Here is a 25,071-nt window from a genome sequence, read left to right on the forward strand (position 1 = left end):
TTCACCCCGGTATTTAATTGTCATGCATAGAGTCAGTAGTTATTTGCAAAGCGGAAGTTTTAGATGCATTCTAGAGAAAGGGGAACAGTTTCTCATTGGTTTCTATTGCACAGGATTTATAAAGCTGCAGATCGATAATCTACCCCATTTTATTCTCCCCCCCAACACGTGTGGAGGCACATGCACAAAACATGAATATGTCTAATATTGACATCTGGGTAGTGTTGCTGCCTCAGAACGGCTGCTGCTCTCCACCACCCAGGTGGCTGCATTTCAGTGGTGGGTTAGTGATCCCTAACCATGCATTTTGTAAAGCTCTGTGGCCTCTTTCTAGATGAAAGGTGCTACATAAATAATACAGGGTACTGTCATTATTATATCACAACACTGCAGATCATTGCCCTAAAAGGCATGAAGAGGGGTAGCATGGATCTCTACACACACACACACACACACACACACACACACATACACACACGCACACGCATGTGTGCACAGTAACCTTTTTCTCCTTTTCCTCCAGGTGCCCCTCTTAGAACTAAAGTGTTGGGAAGATTCCCTGGAAGACAAACTTTGCCAGGTTCTACCAGGCTCTAGAAGCTGGCCAGTCCTCAACCAGTTGACAAATTCCCTTCAATTTGCCTATTGGAGACTGTCCCCCCGCAAAGCCCAAACCCTTTTCTTGGCCTACTGCGTCACTCAGCCTTTTTTGTGCTTAATGATTCTTAACCAGCCATTCAAGTTCCTGACTTTCTCTGCCTCCCCATCTTGCCCAGTTTGCTGGCACCGAATGAGGAGAAAACATGCCTTCCACTTAAGGAGCACAGCCAGGGATGGAGGAAGAGAAAAGGCTGAAGTTGATACACAATTCAAAAGCAAACAGGAGGGAAAACAGAACTTTTCTTATAAGGCCAAATAAAACATCAGTGAAGGAAACTGAAATGAGTTGGCCTGCAAAATGGGGCCACGGAAGCCACTTGGACACGGAGCACAAAACAAGCTGCGTGCAGGGAGCGGTGGAAGAGCAAGCATGTGTTGGCAGCCTGTGAGTTCTCAGTGGCAGAAATAAGAACTTGTACATATGGGGGTGGGCAGGGGAGGGGTGGGGGAAAAACACCCAACCCTAATAAACTAATCTCGGCTAATGTAGTGTTTATCAAGTTCCTTGGATAATGATACCATGTGTGTCATTATCATCATCAAAACCCAATCTATGTTTTAAAAAGTTACAGATGATTAACACAACATCAAGTTGATGCAAACAATTACTTAAAACCCACACACAGACACAGACACGCACACACACACACATACACAGAGAACCAGGAGGTCCCCATATTCTCTAGAATGAAGGAGGCTGCAGCTGTAGGCCGACAGCTTTCATATCCTCATTTGAATAATGTGTCCTGAATCTGTCACTTTATTCATTCTCCTTATGCTCAGTGTACTCCACATCAACAACAAATTAAGTTGTAAATAAGAGACAATCATCACTTTTGTTTTTAAGCAGCTACTGCATAGAGAATTTCAATGTAAGCTCCTTTTCGGCAGGGGGAAAAAGAGGTGCTAGAGTTTGCTTTCATAAGCACAAATATGGGGAAACCAACAGAAACAAAAACAGAAACAGTTTACTGTTGCTGAAGGGAGAGTAAAAAAAAACATTCTCTAAAGCACATCCATCAATTACAAGCCAAAATTTCTTCCAAGAAGCTACTCAAACATATAAAGACAGAGGCTAAGTTTTCCGGACTATATTAGAAACCCATGTGACTTATTAATACCAGTCCTTCAGTCTTAATACACAAATGGCATCTTTGCTTAACACACCTTTAGACAAAAAGACAAGTGCATTAAATCAATTACAACACAGGTGTGTGAATAAACTGATTCCACATTCATCTCCATTAACTTCTGGGAGTTCGAATCACTACCACGTGCATAGAAAATGAAGAAATTAATAATAAAAAATGGCCCTACCTTGACGTCGGAGAAGTAGGTCTTCAACATATTGGAGCTGGGATAACGGGTATAAAAAAACATGAGCTTTGCTTTTTTCAAATGATTGGGTGACAATCCTTCCTGCATGTAGGATGCAATTGGTTAAGGAAAAAAAATCCTGTAAGCACAAGAACTACCACCTCCCCGATTCTGCCCCACCTCCAGAGGGTCTGGAGGCCCACCAAGCAGCTGTGGGAACACTAGAAGGTATAGGGCACTGACTATGGAACCTATTGCTAACTTGCTGCCATTTGACCCAAATGACCATTGTCTGTCAGAAACTGCCAAATGTGATGGTGAGGGTGCACAACGGAGTTGGCTACTCCATGGTGAGGATGGCAAAACATTCCCTTTGTTTCAGGTCGGTAGGCTATGTATACGTTCACTTGTTGCTAAGGAGACAAATGCACCCAACATGTACCGCACAACTCTTGTCATAAGAGTTTTATTTTTCTTCTTCGCAATTACAGTTCTGTTTGTTCTTCTCTCTACACTCTGCAGTTTACATCAAATTATTATACTAATGTACATGAAAATATAAAATGCATTATTTTGAACACTGTTATGCAAGTTTCACGTTTTACCTTTTAGTGCTAATCTAATGGAGCATCTTGATTCACTTTCTTCTTATCGTATTATATCCTTTTAATTGTTTCCTTTTAAATAATAGCTGAAACTTGGGAGGGGTAGTTTTGGCACAGAGAGAACAGGGAGAGGGGGGGCTGTCGCTTTTGTTAAAGCAACGGTCCAAAACCAAATACGATTTGCCTGTCCTGGATTTATAGTTAACTCCTTTGAGAGTGACACAGTAGTTGGGGCTAACAAATCAATAAATGTGGGTTAGCAGATCAATAAATGGCCACTTACCCCAAATAAGAAGGCCTATTTATCTGGAAACATCATTACCTTTTAGATCTGTAAACAGCAGCAACTAAAACAGTTCCCAAGAGAACGTGAAGCTAACCATAACAATCCAAGCTTCCTGATTCTCCCCCAGATTCTTGGCACTCCTCAGCAGACTCAGAGCTGGGATGGCTCTGGTCACATCTGTGCCGCAGCCTGGCCCTGCCATTTCCTCAGCAAATTAATGGCTTTATAATTTATCAGAAATGAAGATGCACGTGGAGAAAATCAATGTGGTCCCCCACAAGGTCAATTAAGGGTCCTTCCTAGAAGCTTCTCTAAGGATTTTCTCTTAAAAGAGAGTCTGGGAAAAATAAGGAGGAAAAAAAAGAAAAAAATGTGCACGTGTGCACAAACACACACACACACACACACACACACACACACACATAACCCCTTAACTACCCAACAAAAATTTCACACCTGACCAAGAAAGGTAAAATAAACACCGACATTTAAAAAAGGTAAAGGTTTCCAAACGACCTTCATCAAGCACAGCATGACTAATCTTAAAGATGGAGGGAAACCAGAAAGTTACTAGAGAGGCATAATCAAATTAATATTGATAAGCTCTCGACTCCCTATAACGGGGTATTTAACCAAATATTCTGCTGACAATTTGTTCAACGAACATTCCTTTTAATATCCCGTTCAATTTTAAAACAATGACCTTGCTTTGTAAATAGAAAAGTTAAGAATTGTGGTTTTTTGTTTTCATTTTTTTTTTTTTACTGAAAATAAACACCCAAGAAAGAAATTTCGATTTTATATCTGTAAGCCAAAGCAGCTTAACTGAACTTGTGTTTTTGTTTGAGATCCTTAATGATTACAAAGACGATAATTTATGACTGACATATTTCTTGTGCCAAGGAAAGAGCTGAAAGGCCCTCCAGTAACCTCCATTAGACTGACAGAGAAGCCTAAAGGAGCCGGCACACTTCAAGACCATCTGTCCAAATGGATAAGTGAAATAATAGTTGCAAGCTGTCTCCTATTGCCTTGTGATAAGAGTTTTAGGGAAGTCCGAACTTGGACAAACATTCTCAGATCTGAGTTCTAATCTTTTCTTTCAGACGGCGACATTAAAACAACTTCACCCATTGCATTATAAGTCCCAAATCTTTTAATATTTGGTCTCATACAAAACACAAATTGTTTTGCTGTCTTTCTCAGATAAGCCTAGAGCTACCAAAACTTCCTGAAGCCTTCAATACGTCTAAATTATGTTGAGATATTTTAGTTCTTCTTATTTTTAAAAAAGTAAACTATCCATTTTATTTTAATCAGGATTTAGAGGCTTTTTATTTAATGAAAAATGACTCTAATTCTTATTTCTCGAGTCCGTTTTTGCTTTAAAATGTTTCCTGTTGGTAATACTTGGAATTGATCAGTTGAAATGGAACACAGAATTAATCTCTATCTCCCGCCCATTGTGTAATTAAGGTAAAATTCCCATAAAATATATGTTTCTAATAAACTATTAAAAATAGCTAATGAAATATTTAAAAGCCAACAGTTAGATAATCCTTTTTTCCTCCTCAAAATAAATCTGAACTGACCAATTGGTTAATTTCCCTTTTAAGTGCTTGTGCTGAAAAGCAACTGTTCTTCCAAGAAAGCACTAGCTGTTTCCAGGATACTTACACACGCACAATGACTCATGATGGAATAGATTCAGTAAACATACAGCTGTACTGAACACGAGCTAAGCTCCATTCAAGGCCAGGAAAGAAAATGAGCACAAATAAATATTAAGGAGGTAAAGGGGGGGTGGGGCGAGGGGGGATGGAACGCAAACAAGATCTGTCCCGGCAGTCCATGTGGCTTTGCCTCAATTCTCTTAGCCATAGCTTTGTGAAGACAGATGACATTCAATTCTATGTATAATGCAAAATAGACAATAACTGCTGAAACTTGAGACAGCTGCCAGGTGTAAAAAAAAAAAAAAAAAAGCAAAAGAAAAAGAAAAAAAAAGAAAAGATGATAAATCCATAAATTAATGAAAGACATCTGCTCGGGAATATAAAAGATCAGAGAAGCGGGGTACTGCAGCTGAACCTAAAGCAGTGTTCAAACAACCTGAGAATCTAAGTGTTGTCTGTTTACCAAGCACGATATAACCTTACCTAAACAGCAGCCGTGGGAGGAGTCGTGGAGGCAGCAAAAAGGCAAATGGGAGAATAATAGGTGGTGAAGCCAGGGGAAGAAAATTCTTTTCTTCCAACTGAACTCTGGGTTGTGTCTAGAGATTTTACACGCTGTAGTTCCAAGCAAATGGAGAGACTGCTTACTTTTTCTAAGACACTTGAAACCTGAAGAGTTTTAGTTTCTTATTCTCTGATCTGCTATGTTTCAAAGAGGTTTCCCCCCTAGAAACTCACAATGGGGAGAAAAGATCTAAACTCATTCACATAATGATAGCGACAGAGTAAGTCATTACTTCACTAAGAAGTTCAACATAATCAGAGGGACACGTAGTATATGGAAATCTTTTTTTTTTTTTTAATTTCCTTATTTTATAATCTTTTCCGGGGTGGGAGGGAGTTAGGAGCGCAGAATCTTTCAGTCTTTATATGTTTCAGTATAGCTAATATAATTGCTATGGCCCCAGAAGAATTCTAAAAGATCAACTTCTGTGGATTGTTTTACATTTTAGAAATGCATTTGTAATCCGTGTTTTCCGGTTGGATTTTAATTTCAAATTACTCAACAATTTTCCTTTCTAAACGTCAAGTCTTTTAAACGTTTCCGTACAAGTCGAGAAGGGAAAGCCGGCTGTCACAAAGAACAGGCTCAATTTCTTCACCTGCACATCTTAACGGCTTATAATACTACTGTTGTGCTTTAATTGGGTACATGCAAATATTTGAGGCCTACACAAGGCTATTTTTCTTGAGATGCAAAGAGGATGAGTGACAAGGAACATCATGAGGAAAAGCAATTGGCTGGCTGTTTCTTTGGGAATTTGAATAAAACTTAATATTTGATTAAATAGATTCATTTGCAAAGATACTGGACACATTTTTTATATCCAAGACATGAGTGAGCCCTTGGAGCAGGTGCACTGACATTCAGTTGGACATGCAGACATGCACTGTTCCCTTTCCACTAGAAGGGCTAATGCGGTAGTGTGTTCTATCCTACAGAACGTATGTGTTTAATGTGCTGAACTTAGAATGGATTTATCTGATAAGCTTGTGTCCTTAATAGTTCAGTTTTTATCTTGGCTACTTTGTTCAAAAATACAGATGATACCCTTTGGAGGAGGAAAGGATTGTTCCTTAAGAATTAAATTATTTGTAACCATTTGGAAAGCCATGAACTAAAAATAAAAAAAAACATAATAATGGCAGTCACAGTGGCACCATTTCATCCCATTTCTACTTATTTCTGTTGATCTTTTCAAGCAATAACTGTGCATATGGTTCTGTATCCTTAAAACTAAAGTAATCACTCACTGTGATTCCCAGAGATTTCTTCCAGGAAAACGCTTGAGAATATTGCCTGTACACCATCAGGTGATTGGAGGGAAGAACTCATTGCCATACAGAGACAGAGACAGGAGAAAAGTGGACCCAAGCTCCCCACAAAGACTCAGATCCTCACTGAGTGAACTACAGAAAAAGTTCTTTGCCTATCTTCTTTGCCCGAGAAATAATGAATCGATGAGATAAATGGTTAAAAGTGCAATGTGTTAGAGGGGAAAGAGGTAGAACCAGAGCATAGAAGGCCAAAAGGTGGAAAATGTAACCATTAATTACAAGAGGCCAAAATTATTTAGCTACATGAAAGAAATAACTCTAGGTGTAAGCAACTAATATTTCATACGAACTTGGTGTTTTTCAACTGTCACTGTTCTATAGAATCTTGTATCGGTTGGTAGGAAACACGAGAAGTTATGTCTCTGAAGAAGAAGCAGCTACATTTTCTTTAAAGCCTTTGATACATATAGAAATAAAAGAAACTTCTTTCAATTCAAATCCTCAAAATTCCTCAGAGGATTTAGAGAGGGTGAGATAATGAACATAGCCAACACCTAAAGCAATCTAAAAGACTTTTTTCCTAGAAGACCAAACTTACTTTTAAAAAAAGTATAGCCATAATTATAATTGACTGGTTATAATCAAAAATCTAATTAAAAAACCATAAACTGGCATCTTGAGCTGAAGAGTTTAGTATGGACTTATAGAACTTTGAAACCTGGCTTCAAATGTTCACCAAAATGGGCATGCATGTTGCTTTGCTTTGCGTGCACGCGTGTGCATGTGTGTGTGTGTGTGTGTGTGTGTGTGTGAGTGTGTGTGTGTTTGGGAAGAGGGAGAGAGAGAGAGAGAGAGAAACAACCCACTATCACTATTACTTGTTTCAAAAAGAAGTTAAGACATCTCCGAAGTGCAACGGTTCTTATCTCTAGACATTAGCCTGACATGAACCTCCAAACATGCTTTTGCTAAAAGGGTAAAAAAACCATTCAGGTCACTGTGTCTTCTCACTTTGCCTTTCTCATCATCAACATCTACATTCCAATCATTTTGACCAATATTTATTACTTGCTTATAATGTGTGAGGCTGGAGCTGGGTGCAGCTTTGATTCATGACTGATGGACTGAATTTTAGATCTTTTAAATGCAGAAGTTAAATGAACCACCAGGCTAGGTCTCAATTTCTATTTACATATGTAAATCTCCAACATCCTTCTCTTCTTCCTCACCATGGGAAGAGACTCCATGTTTAATCGCCCAAGTTAAACTTCATGCTTGTGGCTCCAGTTCCCCTCGTCAGAAATCTTCACTACTATCCAGAGAGCTGGCTGGAAGTATGATCTCCACTAACTGAGAAAACACATTTCCACCATAGCTGGGACTTTTGCGCTTACGTGACAGCCTCTGGAGTGGGCTTAGATACGAAAATGTCAATCTCTAGTCATCAAGACAATTGCTCAAAATCCTCAATTTAGTAACAGCCAACTTAATTGCTAAATTTTATATCCATCTGGTAATTTATTATACAAGAAACATGCCTCCACCTGCCCCCAAATGCTACTGTTCTACTACCCCCAAAGAGCCACGACTACAAGATTTTTTAAACATTTACTAAAAAGACCAATGTACAGAGAAAAAAAAATCATCAGTTAAAAAGAGCTGGAGTTCAGAATAGGTCTAATAAAAAATATAACTGGCATCTCTACATAAAAGTCAGGTTCAGAATTTAAAAGAGTCATAAAAAGATAGCCATTTTTAAGTCGAATACAGCTGAGTTTTATGTTTAATTGTGCTCTCTTGCTTTCCAAAATAATTTGCTTTGTATATGTTAGGACAAAAGATTTCTGTGTATGGCTGAACAGAGGTTAATCATGCATAGAGGCAGCTGCACCAGCCCCAAAGAACAGACCTTGGGTGAACCAGAGAGAGACCCATCGGTCTGAATAAATCAGTACCTGTATATTTCCTTTTAAAAAAAGAGTCTCACTTAAAGATTAAAGAGAGAATCTAACTTCCTATACACATCCATTTTTCTCCCACCTCAGCCTCCCATAAATAAAGTGCTCTTCGTAAGATCTCATCGGGCCTTCTTTAAATGGCCCAGGAGCCTTGCAGATGGTTTAAAGTAAGAATCCTTGTTATGGGATCTTAGGGATCTGAAAACTGACTTTGCTCTTTATTCCATTACAAAACTCACCATCGTTAAAAAACATCTGAGAGAATTCAATCAATATTTACAATGAGATTTTTTTTTCCCATCTCTGAATCTACTCTTTAAAAAAACTGAGAGAGAGAGAGAGAAAAAAAAAAGAGATAAGAAGATAATATAGGAAGAACAGCAAAAAAAAAAAAAAAAAAAAAAAACACAAAAAACAAACAAACAAAAAAACCCAAAAAACATCACTGCTGAAAAAGCACATATTAAATACCAGGCCCCTTGAGGCAATGAACAACTTGTGAAGTTGCAAAGACGTTGGTTTAGTTTTAGGCTTTTTCTGCAATCAGGAATGCCACAGGCATGCTGATAAAAGTCTATCCCACTGAATAACAGGAAAGATGGAACTCTTAAGAACACACTAATCTACGTTATTCTAGATACTGTGTAAACCTAACCTTTTGGGAAACCTTTTTTGGTTTTGGTTTTGTTTCTTCCTTGAGGGGAGAATCAAAGGATATTGCACTTCCCGAATAAGGTGAGATTTCGGACATGTCTTGAAGATCGCCGCACTCGGACTTTATGAGCGACAAGGAGAGCCCTTCGGCCGTGCTGGGTGGGTGTGCTGGTGAACAAGGGTGGTGGCTCAGGTGGTGAGATGACATCTTGGTCCTCAGACTCGTCGTATCCCTAGTTAAGTCTAAGGATTCGGGAGAGGCTCTGTCTTTTCCGGAGAAGGAGCCGGAGGGAGCACCTAAAGGACTCTGAAACGGGTAGGCCATCAGGGGCAGGGGGAAGGGGTGGCGGAAGGTGGACGTCGTGAAGCCTGCGGTGGCGGAGAGAGGCGACTGGTGCAGGGGCTGGTGGTGGCCGCCGGCGGCGGGGCCGGAGGCGGCCTGGTCGGAGGAGTTCTTGCGGACAACCAAGGGCAGCGCCTCCGTCTGGTCTGCGGAGCTGGGCATCGGCACGTTGCCGAAGGTGTCCAGGGGGTTCGGAATGATGACGTCGCCAAAGCACTGCAGGCGCTGGTTGGCGGTGTGGAAATTGTGGTTCTCCCCGTTGACGGCGAATCTGGCCTGGGGGATCTGGAGAGGCGGGAAGACCTGAGGAACCTGGCGGGAGGGTTTGGCCGCAAAGACTTTGACCACAGTGTCCACGACCTGCGACATGGCAGTGTTCAGTTCCTGCTTCAGGGTCTCGGCCAAGTGCTTGCCTTCCGGCTGCAAGGAGTTTGGCCCGTGATCTCTCTCCTTGTTGCTGCCTTCGCGCTTCGGCTTGTTCTCGGCCATTTCCTGCTCCCGGATGAGCGCGCGGGCGCGGTCGATGAACTGTCCCGGGTCCAGCTCGCACATCTCGTTGTCCGACCTCCCGACAGAGTCCTGGGCCCTGGCGTCCATGATCTCCGAGCGCATGCTGTCTTCAGACAGGTTACCGTCTTCATCATTTTCCGAATCGGTGCTGTCATAGATTTGGTAGAACTTCTCCTGCAGCTGGCGCAGCTGTTTCTGCATGTCCTCCAGCTGCTGTTTCAGCTGTCGGCGCTCCTCTCGCTTCTGTTCTTTTCGGGCTGAAACCAGCTGCTGGAAACTCTGTTGCTGCTGCTGGGGCAGCTTTTGCTTGCGTTTGTTTTCTCTGTAACTTTCTCGGGGACTCACAGACTGCGGGGCCATCTCTCTTTCATTTTCATTGCCCCTTAATGCCACACTGGGGGAATGGCTCATACCCCGAATTATATTCTCAACCCGGGCGCGCTTTGCTCTCAGGTGCTCGTCACATAAGCGATCCATATCAAACTGGCTCATAGTAGGCCTGCCAAAAGGGGAAAGACACTCTGGGGGGCTGTCTCTTGAAGAGTTGCTGCATATATCCTCCTGATGTACTTCGGAGCCTGTACTAGAGAGACCGCTGGCTTGGAAACTGGGCTCCGTGCCACCATTTTTGTTCATGTTATTTTTCAACAGCTGGGAAATTATGGTTGCTCCTGGAAAAGGCATCATGGCATCTTCATACGAGTTCGCCCTCTTCAGCAGCTTGCGGAGTACATTTGACTTTTCCCCATCTGCATGCTGCACCACTGAATACTCGACATCCTGCTCAGAACCTTGGGGATTCATGGCACTAAAAAACGTTGCTCTTGCCTTAGCAAAAAATGCAGATGCTGTCCCTACCGTCCTTTTCACTCCAATGTCAACTCTTCTCCTCTTGGTTTGCCGGCTTAAGAGGGCTGTGCTGTCATGGTCAGGCATCACTGGACGGTTATTGTGCCATCTTCAAAAGCTCGTCAGCTGGGCACAGCTCAAGAATCCCGGGACCCTGGCCAACAGAACAAAAGGACTGATGAATCATTTTCTTTAAATTTCTCCAAATTTCCTGACCTCAATCCTGAATCAAATGCAAAATGCATAGGCTCTGGGATTTATGGCACATTACAATTATTGCAATTTATTATGCACTCTGCTTGAAATGAAACATTTTTAAATATTTCTGCTCCACTGGTTTAAGATGGATTAAGATTAAAAAAAAAAAAAAAGCAAAAACTGCTTAAGCACCAGTAATATGATTCTCTTTCACAAATGCCTAAAATGATACTGTTTATCTTCAGAAGAAACAGTAGATTATAAGAACACAGCCTCTGACAACCAATTGATTAAATTTTGGGCATTGAGATTCACGTTGTAAAAGAAGATGAAAGTGGTCTATACTTAAGAAATAAGGTTACGTTTTGAGGCTGTGTGAAATTTGGATGAAAAATTCCATTTCTGCATTAAAATTATTGTGGTTTTAATGCTATTAAAGGAAACACACTCTGAAATAAATGCAAATATTTAATACACAGCCTTTATTACTGAATTTTAAAATATTTTTGTCATATGTAAAATGGGAAGAACACCCCAATCAGCATCTTTCAAACATAAATAGTTGATTTATCATTGAAATAGATGCACAAATACTCATTTTACAAGTCTGCTTATTTAGCATAGTTATGCATTTTTTATTAGTGAAATCATATATGAAGATGTTATCTGTGGCTATATCTTAATATAAGAATATTCATAAATTTTCACAATGTCCTTCTGATGACTTAAATTATTATAAAGTTGGATTCACTGCAAAAGAAGGATGTTATCACATTTTAGAAATCAATGTGTGGAACAATAAATTATTGAACTAGGCAAGGATAAATATATCTCCAGGATTAGTTTTGTTCTGTTAAAAATCTGCCAAAATAATACTTCAAATGCCCAAAGAAACTCTTTAAAATACACCATTTGTGAATCTTATTTCCTATGCCAAATTAAAGAAAAAAAATAAGAAGACTGAGAGATGATACATAAATAAGAAAGAAAATGAAATCAATCAAACATGTGAGAAAGGGAAATACCTTCTTTGTATATGAACTTCCATTGTTTCTTGGGAACACAATATAAAAAGAGAACATCCTTCCTTGCATTTTATAAAGGACACTTAACATATTGTGTGACTTATTAACTAAGTGATGCTAACACCCAATTTTGTACACATATAAGATGTCACATCTTTTTGTTTACAATTAACATTTTATGAAGAAAATAAAAATAATTTTTTCATGCCGGGTTTATCTAATATTAAACTTCACGTTTGCTTAACAGAGCACATCTTCACAATAACAGGGTCTATTGCCAAAGGCAGCGTGCAGAGTGTTTGGAACAGCTCCCATCTCTTTCGGTTCACCTGTAAAAACATCTACGTGCTCCCTAGGACTGCATCTGTGGCTAGTTTTAAAGAATGACTATCCATGCAAATAGGCATAATTTCAGCATGAAATAACCTGTAAAAATCAAGAAAATGCTCAATGCTTAGATGGAAACAATATGTATTTTTTTTTTAAGTGACAAAGATTTCATTATGCAGCCTTTGCTCCTGGTTTCTATATGAAGATAAAACATTTTAAAAGAACCAGCTTTAGGGCATCATGAAAGCAAGATGATGCTTCCTTACATATATATACACATATATACATATATATATATATATATTTGGTATGCTTGAGGTTCAAATACTTTTTTTATGCTTCAGGATAAAATTTCCTGAACTTGGAATGGAGACAGAGATCTCAATAACTTCAATATTGGCTTCAAAATTGAATTCAGAATGATTGAGACCCCCTCACACACTGATAATAAAATTGGTTTCAGGAATACAAAAATGCAATGATGAATATTACGCTAATACACTAGATCTGATAAATCAGGTTAGCTGTCAGGTGCGAGAAAGAACAAGGAGAGATTGAGAGGAACAAGAAAAAGGATTAATCATTCCAAAGCTCTATCAATCACAGAAACCCTTGCATATGGGGGAGGTGGTTACAAGGAAGATTTTTTGTTTGTATATCGGCTTTCCAAAAATTGAGTCCTTTGCCATTATTTGAAAATTTTACCTCTTTTCTTTTTGTGTGCAAATCCTTTTCTCTTTAATGTCACCTGCAAAGCACACAGATCTCCAATTAAAATGTTGAGCAAACTTTCTGCAGTATTTTTTCTTCCCTTGTTAACCTTAACACCCAAACAGGACTTTCCTCCTGCCATCCTTGCTTGCTAGGGGAAGAGCACCTGTGCAACAGAGGCTCAGAAAGGACACACTGGTGTAGTTGACGAGTACAAGGTCATCCCCAGGCATCCTTCCTTTTCCAACTGCCATTTACCTCTGCGTCAACTGCACTTCCTCTCATCTAGCCTAGGTATCAACAGCTGCATCCCTGCCTCATGCTGGAGCCAAGAGGAGGGCTGTGCTCTTCCTAAGGTGGAAAGAAATGATACTTTCATATTCAGTGGAGAATAAGTGTTAATTACACATGCTTGTGGGGTCTGTTAAGAACAAGATATCTTATAACTCCCTCTGTATTCACCGAACTGAATTGATTTTTTGCAATTCTCTTCTAATCAGTCAACATTTTTAGATTAAATGATTTGTTTTCTGTTTGGGGCTAAAATAATTTAAATACTTTTAGATCTTGTAAAAATGTCTGGCTGAAACATAACAAAGAGGACAAGACAAGTGGGAAAAATAAGAAAAATTATAGAAGCCAGAAAAATAAGGCATTATGTTAATAGGCACAAATAAGTAAATTTCTCCATATAGCTTTTAGACCTACGTTTAAGAAATAAAGGTAGAGTGGTAATACACATTGGGAGCATAACCCATGGAGACTATAGGCAAGATCAAATTATAATAACTGGTGGACACAGTACTTTACTAGCATCGTGTTTCACAAATAAGATATACATACTGCAGAAATATACATGAATATATTTACCACATAAGAAAATGCACTGTTACATGACCATAATGTAGATTAAATCACTTGAAAACATTTTCCAAGTGCTTACATGATTTCCCAACTCAGAATTTAAAGGATGCTATGGAATGACTTTATCATAAATATTGTCCTGTCCATTAGGATTTTTAAAAACTCCTTTATTTCTCAACATAGGTATTAAGCCATAATGTTTCAGCTACAATTATTACTGATTTTTATTATATTCTCATTTTAACACTAATTTTGAGTCTAGTGAGGCCATGTGAAGCCTTTTGATCAGCATTGGTCAACATCAATATCAACAAGGAGACAGAAAAATACTGATGTAGAATTTGAACCCAAATGTATTATTAGTCAGATACACATACTCTATTTCTGTAAACTCCTCTTTAATTAATGCAAAAGTCTATATAGAATTTTTTATTATTAAATATTTTGTTGCACCAATGGGCATATAAACTACACAAATGCTTTAATAATTTCTACACAATGCATATCTTAACATAGCAGATTCCTCCTAGAAAAAGACATTACATGACATGGACAAATATCCAGGTATAATCAAATCAGATTTTAACTACTCCAAAAGATTCTTCATTAAAATCTGAATTATCTGACATTCTATTTAACATGGAAAGTCCTGAGGAAACTGATGACTTAAGGTTAGTAGAAAGGAATTTTCAGTAAAGAATTTCAAAGTAACACTTCAATATGCAGTAGAAAGTGGTTAAATGCTCCATTTTAATAAAGAAGTTATTTTGGAGAAGGGGATGCAACTTTTACTGAATCTATCTGGAGATTCTAGACAAAGAAGTGTTTCATTATGGTAATTATACAGATAGTTCAGACAAATCTTTTATGAGATGGGGAGAGTGTAAAGTTGGCATGGTTTCCTGCTTGGACTATTTAGATGATTTATCTTTGTTGGGCTATCTTTATTCGAAGAAGTTGCTCAAGCCTACATTTGACTTATTTTAGAAAAATCTTCCTTGAATGGGCCTCTAATCTACTTGGGTCAACCTGGTTATGAGATTTCAATTGGAATATCATTAGCAAAGAATATTTCAAATCAATCTGGAAATAGCGCTTCAAAGGGGAAAAAAATCAGATGATTTGGTTTAGGTGACCCCAAAATCAGTACGCTATATACCTCAATGTATTCAAGAGTTCATTTCTGCTAATTATCAACTTTTCCTTCAGAGATATTTCTGCTTACTATCAGGTTAGGAAAGCCTTTGATGTTATTTTGAAGAACTCACTTGACATAAGTTAATACTTCAATTAACTAAGATTGTAGTGTTTGTTAGGTTTTAAAATTTCCTGTCACAATAGAGTTCTCAGATTGTTTAAGATTTCACTTAAGATTATTCCATCCTATGAAAAATTCTACACATTTTTTTACCTGCAAAATGAACACAGAATATTTTCTGAGCCATGCCTAAAATACTAATTTCTACTTATTTAAAAAGTAATAATTCACCAAATTGGTAAATAAAAGAGATCAAGAAATCATCTTAAGAAAACACACTTACACTTTTCTCTTTTTGCAGAAAATTGAAATACTCTCAATGTCCTTTGAGAATGCACTAGGCAATAAGGTTTGAAAAATTCCTTATGTATATATCCTTTCCAATTTATACAAGTACTTAGTTAAAATCCTGTAATAATACGTCATGCACAATCCATTTTCTTATTGTAACAAGTAACATTTTATCATTTCTTTTGTTAATCCTGAATCTAAAAATTCTTATATTAATATTACAAATTTGAGACAGTCCCTGAAATGATATAAGAAATTCATTTAAAAAGGCCTATTTGAGTTTTAAACCAAATAAAGAGGAGGTCTGGCAACTTAGAGAATAAGCTAGCTCAGGTTTTAGGATTACGTGTGCTGCTTAAAGAGGGACGATGCTAGGAAATGAATAAAGTGAGAACAAAGATGTATGGTTTGTGTGCATGACTTTTTTTCCCCCACAAGGTGGTGATTAAACTAAATAGAATTCTGCATAATGGACACATAAAATATCAATAAGTGCCAAGCACAGATAATCCCTATTAAAAATAAAGCAAATGAACATAGCCATAGATGACATTTTAGTTAACCAAAGAACTTCAAAAGCAAGGAAAGTACTGGGGGAAACTTTGCTATTAAATGCAAAGAATAAATGACACATACTATCTCACTTTCGTGGAAACAATGACAACCACCCAAACAACAAAACCAACCAACAGAAACCATTCGCCATCTAACCTATTCCTGTGCAAGTCAGTTTAAACAAGTAGTCCATTTAAAGAAAATTTTCAAAGGCCAAGTTTTAAGAAGCCAGATACAGCGCTTACGTCAAATTCCCAACATCTTCCCTCGCACATCCAGCCACCGTCCTTAACTTCTTCTATTTTACCATTCTATAAACATGTCCATGTTGTAGCCCACGACAGGTTAACAGGAATACTCTTCCTTCCTCACCACACACAGCCCATTTCGTTTTGAAAATACGCAGAAGTTCTTGCAAGAAACTCTTCGTAGAACTGACTGCCCTCATCTTGCATCAGATAGAAAAGCAGTTACCTTCTCATGTACTTGAGATTTTCCTTCTCCATCAAAGTCATATCTAGGACATTTGGCACACGTCTGGTACAATGACAGGCTCATTCTACTTTATGAAAGTATTTAACATATGACTTGAAAGAGTTTATGCACATACCTATTCTTTCTGAGCAAGGAGAAAGCATGCTGAAAAGATAAGCTTTAACAACAGTAACACTTTCAAACTGACTTTGGTATTCTTGGCAGTTACACATCACCCATGGCTGTCCAAAGCAGCACACACACACACACACACACACACACACACACACACACACACACACAAAGGACAGCTCTCTCTCTCTCTCTCTCCCTCCCTATCTTTGCCAAGCACAGACCTGGGAGACAGGCATAAACTGGAGGGAAGCAAAGGGAAAGTCAGTCTCCCTCCACCTGCTGCCTGAAGTGGGGGTGCTTTTGGCTGACTGGTAGACAGAAGCCTGGGACACAGCCTCAGCAGCAGCCTGCCAACATCCTTAAGAAAAATAAACAAACACATACCAACTTGCCCCCCACCCCCACCCAAAGAACTCACATGGCAGGGCTCAAAACACAACAACAGCCCAATTCCCATTAGCTCAGACAATCCTATTAAGCAGGACAACCATAAATTCATAAACCTCTACAACCCTCGAGCAAGCGTTGTGGTCTGGAACTGTACAGACACACGCAGACACAGAGGAAATTTGCACCTGTCTTTCTTGACACAACACACCTGTCAGGCCCTGCCCATGCGCACTCTAATAGACTTCTGCCTACCTAGTTTAGGAAAGGAAATGATTTTTTTTTTTTTTTTTACAAGGGAGGGCATGGGTGGAAAAGGAGACACAGAGAGAGAGAAAACAAGAGGAGAGACTCTTCTAGCCTTGACTTTGAGAGGAGGCCACCCTGTGCTTGCTCTGTTTTTATAAGCTCAAGGAGACAACACAGACCTTCTTGGAAAAATAAAAACAAGCAGGTGAGTTCCCAGCCTTCCCCCAGGCGGAGTAGGGTTCTGGGTTGCCAAGAACAGCAGTTTCACACTGCAACCTGCCTCCTTGGGCTATTTAAAACTATCGCCCGACCCCTCCTCCTAGCTCTGCTCTCTGTCTGCCTGGAGGGCTCTCGACTTCCCAAGAAGCTGGGAAGGGGCCCGAGACCTGGGAGTCTGTGGAAAGCTGCTCCCCCTTTACGACCCCCATCACTCTCTCCACCAACGTGCAGTTTTAGCAGGAGGAGAAACTGCTTGCCACACCAGAAGAGCCAACAACTTGCTAAACTGGACTTTGGGTGATGTCTGCCCCCCACTCCCGCCGCGTCCCCCTCCTGGTCTGCTCAGGCAAGATAGCAGCTCTTCCCCCCTCTTCCCGCCCTCCTCGCTAGCCTTCCCAGTAACAATTACTCTCACCTCTCCTCTCCTCTCCCCTCAGTCCTTCGAACTGGGGCAAAACGCTAGGTACCACCCAGACAAGACCAAACCGAAGCTGCCCAGCACAGCCAGCGACTGCTGGGAGACTCCTTGCCTTCGGTGTCCGCTGCCCAAGAACACCCCTACCCCCACCCGGAGCGCGACCCTCCGGTCCTCGCGATGCTTGGGCCCTGATCCCTGCACCGCGCTGGCCCCCGAGGCTCCCGGTGCCGCCTTACCCGACTCCACTTGACCCAGCCCTGGGTCCCCGAGCTCAGGAGAGGGGTGCCGCGCTCGTTTCCCGGGACCCATCACTCCACCGCGCCAACCCCGATTTCAGCATTTCAGCTTCGACAGCGTTTCGAGCGGAAAGTAACAGAGCGCCCCCCATCCTCTCCTCCCCACTCCCGGCCCTCCGCTGGGGTTAAAAAGGAGAAGTGAAAGGTATGCAAATGCCAAACAAATCGAAAGAGCCGGGAAGAAAGGCAGCTATCATAAACAAGACAAAGAGAAAGGACGTGAGACTGGCCGCGGAGTTTTAACCCGGGGGAGAAGGGAAGGATGAGGCTTGGCGGAAAGCGGGCATCTAGAGGAACAAAAAGCGACCCGGTCCCCCTCGCGGTCCTCTCTCCTGAGAAGAGAGGGCAAGAGAAAGCAGGAAAGGAAACAAGCGCCTCTTCATACCCCAGAAACAGTACACAAAAGGTGACAAGATCAGCGACAAGTCCAGCGACACCAGCCTTCCCCCCGTCGCCAACACCACCCCCAGCCACCAGCAGGAAAGAGAAAGAAATAAAAGCCAAGCGGATCACTTACTCTCAGGAACTGCCTGGGAGGAGCGGAGCGCTGAGTTCCACTGAGGCTCCTGCTCGGAAACTGTTTAGAGGGCTATTTTATTAGGATTCAGTTAAATAACACCATTTTTCTCCTGGAAAAAAAAAAATGTTTACACGGCCATGAGTAATGGGAGGCTCTTTTCTCTCCTTCTCATTCAAGAACAAGCCAGTGCAAGTGATTCTGGAAAAGGGGAGGGACTGGCGAGGGGGCGAAGGTACTTACGCGGTGCGCAGAGCAGGGGGACCGAGCCTCTCCTCTTTTTTTTTTTTTTTTGCCGGCAGAGAGAGGAACGAAAACACGCGCGCGCACACACGGTGGTATCTTGCGGGTGATGACTGTGATAATTGGACAAGGGACGGTGAGTCTGTGCGAGAGCGAGCGAGCGGGGCGAGCGGGAGAGGGAGAGGGGAGAGAGAGGAGGGCGGGGAGGGGACAGCAGAGGAGAGGAGGGAAGGGGCGAGAAGGGGCGAGGAGAGGAGAGAAGAGGAGGAAAAGAAAAGAGGAGCGGAGCGCAGGAGAGGAGGGGAGAGCAGGAGAGAGGAGGAGAGGAGCGGAGCGAGGCGGAGAGGGAGCGGGCGGACCCGGCGAGAGCTCTTTTGCGCCGCTCTGCTTCCCCCGGCTGCAATGGTGTGTGATTCCAGAGCGCTCCCTCAGCTGAGGGCTCCGCTCCACAACAAGATTTACTTTAAGACACAGCTGAAGGAAACAGGAAGACTGCACGTCACAGTCTGACTGACGTACCCGGCCCCGGCACCCAATCGCAATCGAGAGGCGCCTTCGGATTCAAGGGGGGATAGCAAGGCAAGAGAACTTGGGAGGAAAAAAAATATAAAAGGGGTGGGGGTGAGGGGCTACAACAAAACCAACCAACAGAAACCATTCGCCATCGAGAGGGGCCCCCGCGCTCCCCCTCCCCGGCCTCCGTCCCCGGCCCCCACCCCCACCCCAGCCCTGCCACTGCTTCGGGGCGACCGGATCGCCGCGCCGGGGCCGGAGCGAGCCATCTGCGGGCACTATGCAAAGCGCGAGACGGCGCGAGCGGCGCCCGGCTCACACTCGCTCTTCCAGGACGCAGGTCCTCTTTTTTTTTTTTTTTTTTCTTTTTTCCTTTTTGCATTTCCCAGATACAGCTGATCGAGTTCGCCGAGTGGCCGAGCGAGCGAGCGCTCCTCGGACTTGGGTGGAGGAAGGCACGGAAAAGTATACGGGAGAAAAAGTGGGGGTTTTAGGAGTGGGGGCGGCGTAGGAGGAGGGACGGAGGGATCTGTAGATCACTCCACTTTTGAAACGATCCTGGGTCGTATCAAGAATACATGTCACCTTTGCTTCCTTTTAAAGGGGAGGTGGACAGTAAAATACAGGTAGGTTTGGTATTAAAATAATAGGTGCCAGAGGTTTCACACTGGGACCGCTGCATCTGATATCAGAAGATCATCATTGGCTGAGTCCCAGTCAATCTCCGGTCGAAATTATTAGGAAGAAGAATATTTACCCTTGGTTACCTCTAACAACATTATTTGGATTGCAGGTACATCAGCCTTTAAAAAATATGTTACAAACATTATCTCGCGATTACCCCTCAATAATTCACTCACCCCAGAATGGCCAAGGAAAGCGGTTCAACACAGGATTTACACAGTTTTGACGCCTGAGTAACAAACTTTAAAGTTTATTGGGGGAGAAATTTCAAACGCTTAAATCTCAGGCTCCAACGTAAAGCCATGGAGAATTCACTTTGGTTTGACATTTCTTGGATGAAAAATAACCAGCAAGATTTCTTTAGATAATGTGGCTCTTAAAGAGCTCCTTGGGCTTTGCAAGTTACAAATGCTAAAGAGCGAGCCTCCAGCCGCAGCTAGAACGTCCCTTTCCCTGCACAGTAAACGGCTTTTAATAAAGCAGACGCGTTTATGACTTAAAGGTCCTATAAAAGCTAGGACTTGCAAGAGCTGTGAAGCAGAAACGTTCATACATAGTCGATTAAAACACTCATTTTTTAGGTAGGACGAGGACAAGTATTTTTTCGTGTGTCACTCAAATTTAATCAGATCAAAGGTTGAATCATGCTGTGTCGTGACAACAGGGTATTTATGAGATGTGTTACAAGTACACTGGCCAAACACCACCACCATCTTCTGGGAGACACACGCGCGCGCACACACACACACACACACACACACTCACTCCTTTCTAGGAAATTTACACTTTCAGCCTGAAATTTACCAAAATGTAAAGAGGATATTAAGTCTTCTCTTTGAGTGAGAATTGCGATGTTAGTATGTCGAGTCTATACCCTGTAGGAAACTTTTGGCATGGAATTCAAACATTGAAAAGAAGAAAAAAATTAGGCCGGCCAGGTTAGGTGTCGGCGATAAGAAAAGAGACTTGCGTGAGCAACCCCAGCCTTCTTTTCGCGCCCCTTTCGCCGCCCCCAGAAGCTCCCCCCGTCTCCATTACGAAAACAACACAGATGAGCACACTCGCACCTCCAACGATCGACTGTTGTATCAAGTGTTCTAGTCGGGATGTGGCAATTCAGGCTTGGGACAGAAATAATCTATCAACATGCCCATTAGTTACAGGATGGAATAATGTTTCTATTGGTTGGGTCCCTTCGAGGTAAGCGGGTGTATTGAGCGGGGAAATTTGGGGTCTGAAAATGGATCAAAGCTCCTTCCTTTCTTCTTTTTCGTCCTAGTATTTTTCTTTAAGAATCTTAGCTTAGTACATATAAGTTAGCGCCAGCCTACAGATAAACTGGTAGGAGTAAAGGATATATGCCCTCCACACCTTAAAACCATCTGCTCAGTTTGACATTTAAAAGAGAGGAGAGCAGAGGAGGAGGAGGAGAATGGGGGAGAAAGGAGACAGGGACAGAGAACAGGATTCAGACTCCGGAGAGAAATGGCTTGAACTTTAGCCCACAAGTTTGTGTCAATTGCACTTGGCGCTCGTATGCACGTTTTGCACACACCACGCCCGGAACTGGCGGCGGGAAAAGTTCCCTGCGAACCCCAGTAAGTCCTTTATCACGCCGGGGGAAGGCAGGCCCGAGTCGAAGTCGAGGTAACCCGCTTGGCAAACAAGGAAGCTCCCCCGCCCCCAGCCTCGGTGGCGGAGGCTCGCGGCTCGCGACGCTTTGCCGCGCTGTTCGCCTCCCGCATTAGGGTGCAGGAGCGGCTTGTTGAAATAGGAGCGCGCGCGACGCTAGGCGAGCGAGCTCGGTTCCTAGTACAGCTCCGTGAGCCGCCTACGTGGAGCCCTGTCCTGTCCTCTACCGTCAGGGCGACGCACAGGCCAGGCTCCTGGCAACCTCTCTTGCCAGAGCTGCGGTGCTCTCCCGGGTCTCCGGCGGCCCCTGGAGCAAGGAATGAGGCCTGAGCCCCTATCTCGGGCGACTCCCGGTTTGTTTTCTGATAGGGGAGAAGCGATCAGTCAGCCTGGAGACGACGAGTCGCCTAGATGTTGGCTCCATCTCTGAAACGAGCGCCCAAGCCTGGGGTCAAGGCAAATCTTCCTTCGGCCCCATTGCCAGCACAACCCCGATAACTTAAAAGTTAACACAAGTTCTCACCGGTTTCCTAACCCTATCCGTGCAGGTTGCATTTACTTATTTATCTGAAGGGTGATCTGTGTGTTCTTAGTCAAACTTTTGTTATCACTCATGCGTCTGGTTCTGGGTTAAATACACTTCGCCTTGACATTTCCTTGGTGTATTTTCCCCCTCCTGTTCTTCCTTCAAGCCGTTAGGTGGGGGGTAGGAGGGAAGACTGTGCATCCGAGTCATTTAAAACCTTACAAACAACCATTATCAGATCCCAAACAAATCAATTCTGGGAATTTCAACCAGATCCAGTTAAGAGGCAAACGTGGGCGTGGATTTGGGAGAAGGATATCCAAGAACCTTCGTGGTCACCTACCCACCCACTCACCCACCCACCACCATCACCGTCCTGAAGAAGGGAAGAGAGAAAAACCAACCCCCGGGTGCAGGCCGGCCTGCTGCAGGCAGTTTAGAGGCAGACTGACTGACGGCCTCTCTCTCACTCTCATCCCCTGTGCCCAGTGTGACGCCAAGCCCAACCTGGATTTGTTCTGAATGTGGGGGAAGTGAAATGCCACAAGATCAGTAGCAAGTAGCAGCTGCAGCGTTTTCTCTCCTGGGAACCCCACTGCTTAGAAGCCTCCCGAGTGATGTTTGTTTAACCAACAGCTTTCGAAGTAAACAGAAGCCAATCACTCCAAAGAAGTTGAAATATAACGCTTATAAGAATTTGGATCCAGGGGTGTTGGCAGAAAAAAACAATTTTTAAAATAATAAAGCCCCGCCCCAAATAAGAATCCCCTACATTGCTTAAAGGAGCGCACAGAATTGTCATAAAAATATAAATTCATCGAAAGGACTTATTACAATAAGGTGACCTCGAAGAAAATCACTCTTCGCCCACAAACACACACCCGCGGGGATGAGGGGGTTTGTCGGTGACCGAAGGGGCACACTACTACTTGATTTTATGGAAGTGGGCAAAAACGATCAAAGGAAGGTACATTCCCTGCCCTGGAGTAGAAAAGAGTAGGCTGGGAGCTCTTCCCCGCCAACCCTGGCTTTGCCTCAGGCACCGAACTTTCCAATATCAAGATATTAACAGATGGTGGTGAGCACATGGAGGGCTGCTACTTACATAATCCAGCCACTCCGCCCGGCCGCGCAGAGCCGGCGAGGCGCCCGCCAGGCCGCGCGCGCACCTTCCGAGGGGTGCTGCTGCTCCTTGAACTAACTTGCCTTCTCCCACCCCACCCAGCGCTTTGAGGGCTAGGATTTGGAGAGGCATTGATTTCAGGGGGGAAAAAATGCACTTCGATCTGGTTGTACTTTATCGCCTTCAATCCACGGTAGTGAAGAAGCTGGAGACCCAAAGGCAGAGAGAAGCTGAGAGGACGCCTTCGGGGAGGACCGGGTGCCCCCCTCTGTATCGGGGGGGTGCTCAGAAGTGGAATTTGCGCTATTTACATCCCCACCACCACCGCCACTTTGGTTCAGATCAGCATAGCTTTCGCTGTCACTAAAGTACAAAGGCAGTGTTGGGCCGCATCCCAAGGGGAGTAGGGTGGGGTGAGGGTGAGTGTGAGGGGGCGCCTTTGCACGCGGGGGCGCAGTGGGCAAAGTTACGCAAAGCCTCTGGGCACCGCTACTCTCCCGAGCCCCTGCAGGTTTTTAAGCGCTCCTTGCCGCTTGCGAGTAGCCCCTCTCGGCTGCGTGGCCGCCTGCTGCCTTCCCGCCCTCAACCACCTCTCGAGAGCCCGGGTTCCCCCTAGTGTGCCCGGTGCCTCCGCGTGTGCCGGGGCATGTATGTTTGCTGAGCCTCCTGCCAGGCTGCGACTCGGTTTTGGAGCCGCCGAAACCGGCGAGGAATAAGCCCGCGCGTGTTGGAAAAGTTTCGGGTTGGGCAGGAAGGCTGGGAGTCTCCTCTCCGGGCACTTGGCAGGAGCGGGGCTTCCTCGCCCGCGGCTTCCTCCCGGTGTCCTCCTCCCTCCCCTGCCCGCCCTTCTTCGCCTCGGCCCCGAGCTAGGTGTCGCGGCCTCTCGGCCTGGAGACAACGAGTGCGAGATGCTGCTGCGGCAGCGGCGCCGCGCTCAGCGGAGGGCACGCCCCTCCTGCCCGTGCAGCCCGTGGGGGTCCAGGACGCCCGGCCTGCTCGCCCTGTCCTTCTCCGCCCCGGCCCCGCGGCCCTTGCCTCTTCCCGGGTCGCCGCAGGGGCTGCAGCCCTGCACCGCTAGCCTGGGCTCAGCGCACGCCCGGGCGCAGAGGGCAACCACCTGCTCCCGGCGCACCGCGGCGCGGGGAAACGTGGGACGCGGCCGGGGGGTGTCTGCTGCCGCCAGGCCCGCGCTATCCCTGCGGCGTCCCCTCCCCCGCCGCCCGCCTGTTGCTGCAGCGGACAGCCAGTGGACCTGGCGGGGGGCTGGGGGGTGTCTCTCCTGGGACCGCCGGAGGGGCGGGACGTTTGAGGGATAGAGATCTCCCCTTCTGCCCACGCCCTTTCTTTTTGTCAATTAATCTAAGGATATTTGGCCGTTAGTCTCTGCTTCCCTTTCTTTGGTCTTTCACATCAAGGGTGTGAATTAGGAGGAGGTGCCCCATTTTCAGAGGTTTTGGTGATAGGACTTAAGTTATCCATACTGTCTACCTTACAAGGCTTTTATTCAGGATGAGGAGCGGGTTAGAAATAAATAGGTGTAGGCAGGACACAGAGAAAAGAGAAGAAAACTCCCAGTTTGGATTTATTGGGGCAAGAGAGTAACTCTGGAAAGTTTAAATTAGAGCAAGACAAAGTTGAAAGCCAGATTTCTATAATTTTTCTGGTAATATTTCTTTTATGAAGTATCTAAGTGTCTGTTTGTCATCATTTTGAGATCAAAAGGAAA

At 43.6% G+C, this 25,071-nt stretch overlaps 1 protein-coding gene and 1 long non-coding RNA gene across 5 annotated transcripts in view; one reads left to right on the forward strand and one right to left on the reverse strand.

The window, feature by feature from the left end:
- PROX1 (prospero homeobox 1) overlaps window positions 1-19,066 on the reverse strand; it is a 52,296-nt gene extending 33,230 nt beyond the window's left edge. For 2 of the 4 annotated variants that reach the window (XM_012638367.1, XM_012638364.1), the window contains exons 1-4: window positions 18,868-19,066; window positions 18,625-18,736; window positions 9,060-10,851; window positions 1,978-2,085 (exon numbers count right to left, since the gene is read on the reverse strand). In XM_012638367.1, coding sequence (XP_012493821.1) covers window positions 1,978-2,085; window positions 9,060-10,784 — 1,833 coding nt within the window. In that variant the 5' untranslated portion in view covers window positions 10,785-10,851; window positions 18,625-18,736; window positions 18,868-19,066. Of the gene's footprint in view, window positions 1-1,977; window positions 2,086-9,059; window positions 10,852-12,955; window positions 12,999-18,624; window positions 18,737-18,867 lie in introns of all 4 variants that reach the window. The other 2 variants (XM_012638366.1, XM_012638365.1) reach the window with 2 other exon arrangements.
- The window catches only part of LOC105805460, a 101,934-nt gene continuing 95,806 nt past the window's right edge, over window positions 18,944-25,071 (forward strand). The window contains exon 1 of the long non-coding RNA XR_001137215.1: window positions 18,944-19,003. This is a non-coding gene — a long non-coding RNA (uncharacterized LOC105805460). The remainder of the gene's footprint in view (window positions 19,004-25,071) is intronic.

Source organism: Propithecus coquereli, unplaced genomic scaffold, assembly GCF_000956105.1.
Source record: "Propithecus coquereli isolate 6110/MARCELLA unplaced genomic scaffold, Pcoq_1.0 Scaffold129, whole genome shotgun sequence".
NCBI lineage: Eukaryota > Metazoa > Chordata > Mammalia > Primates > Indriidae > Propithecus > Propithecus coquereli.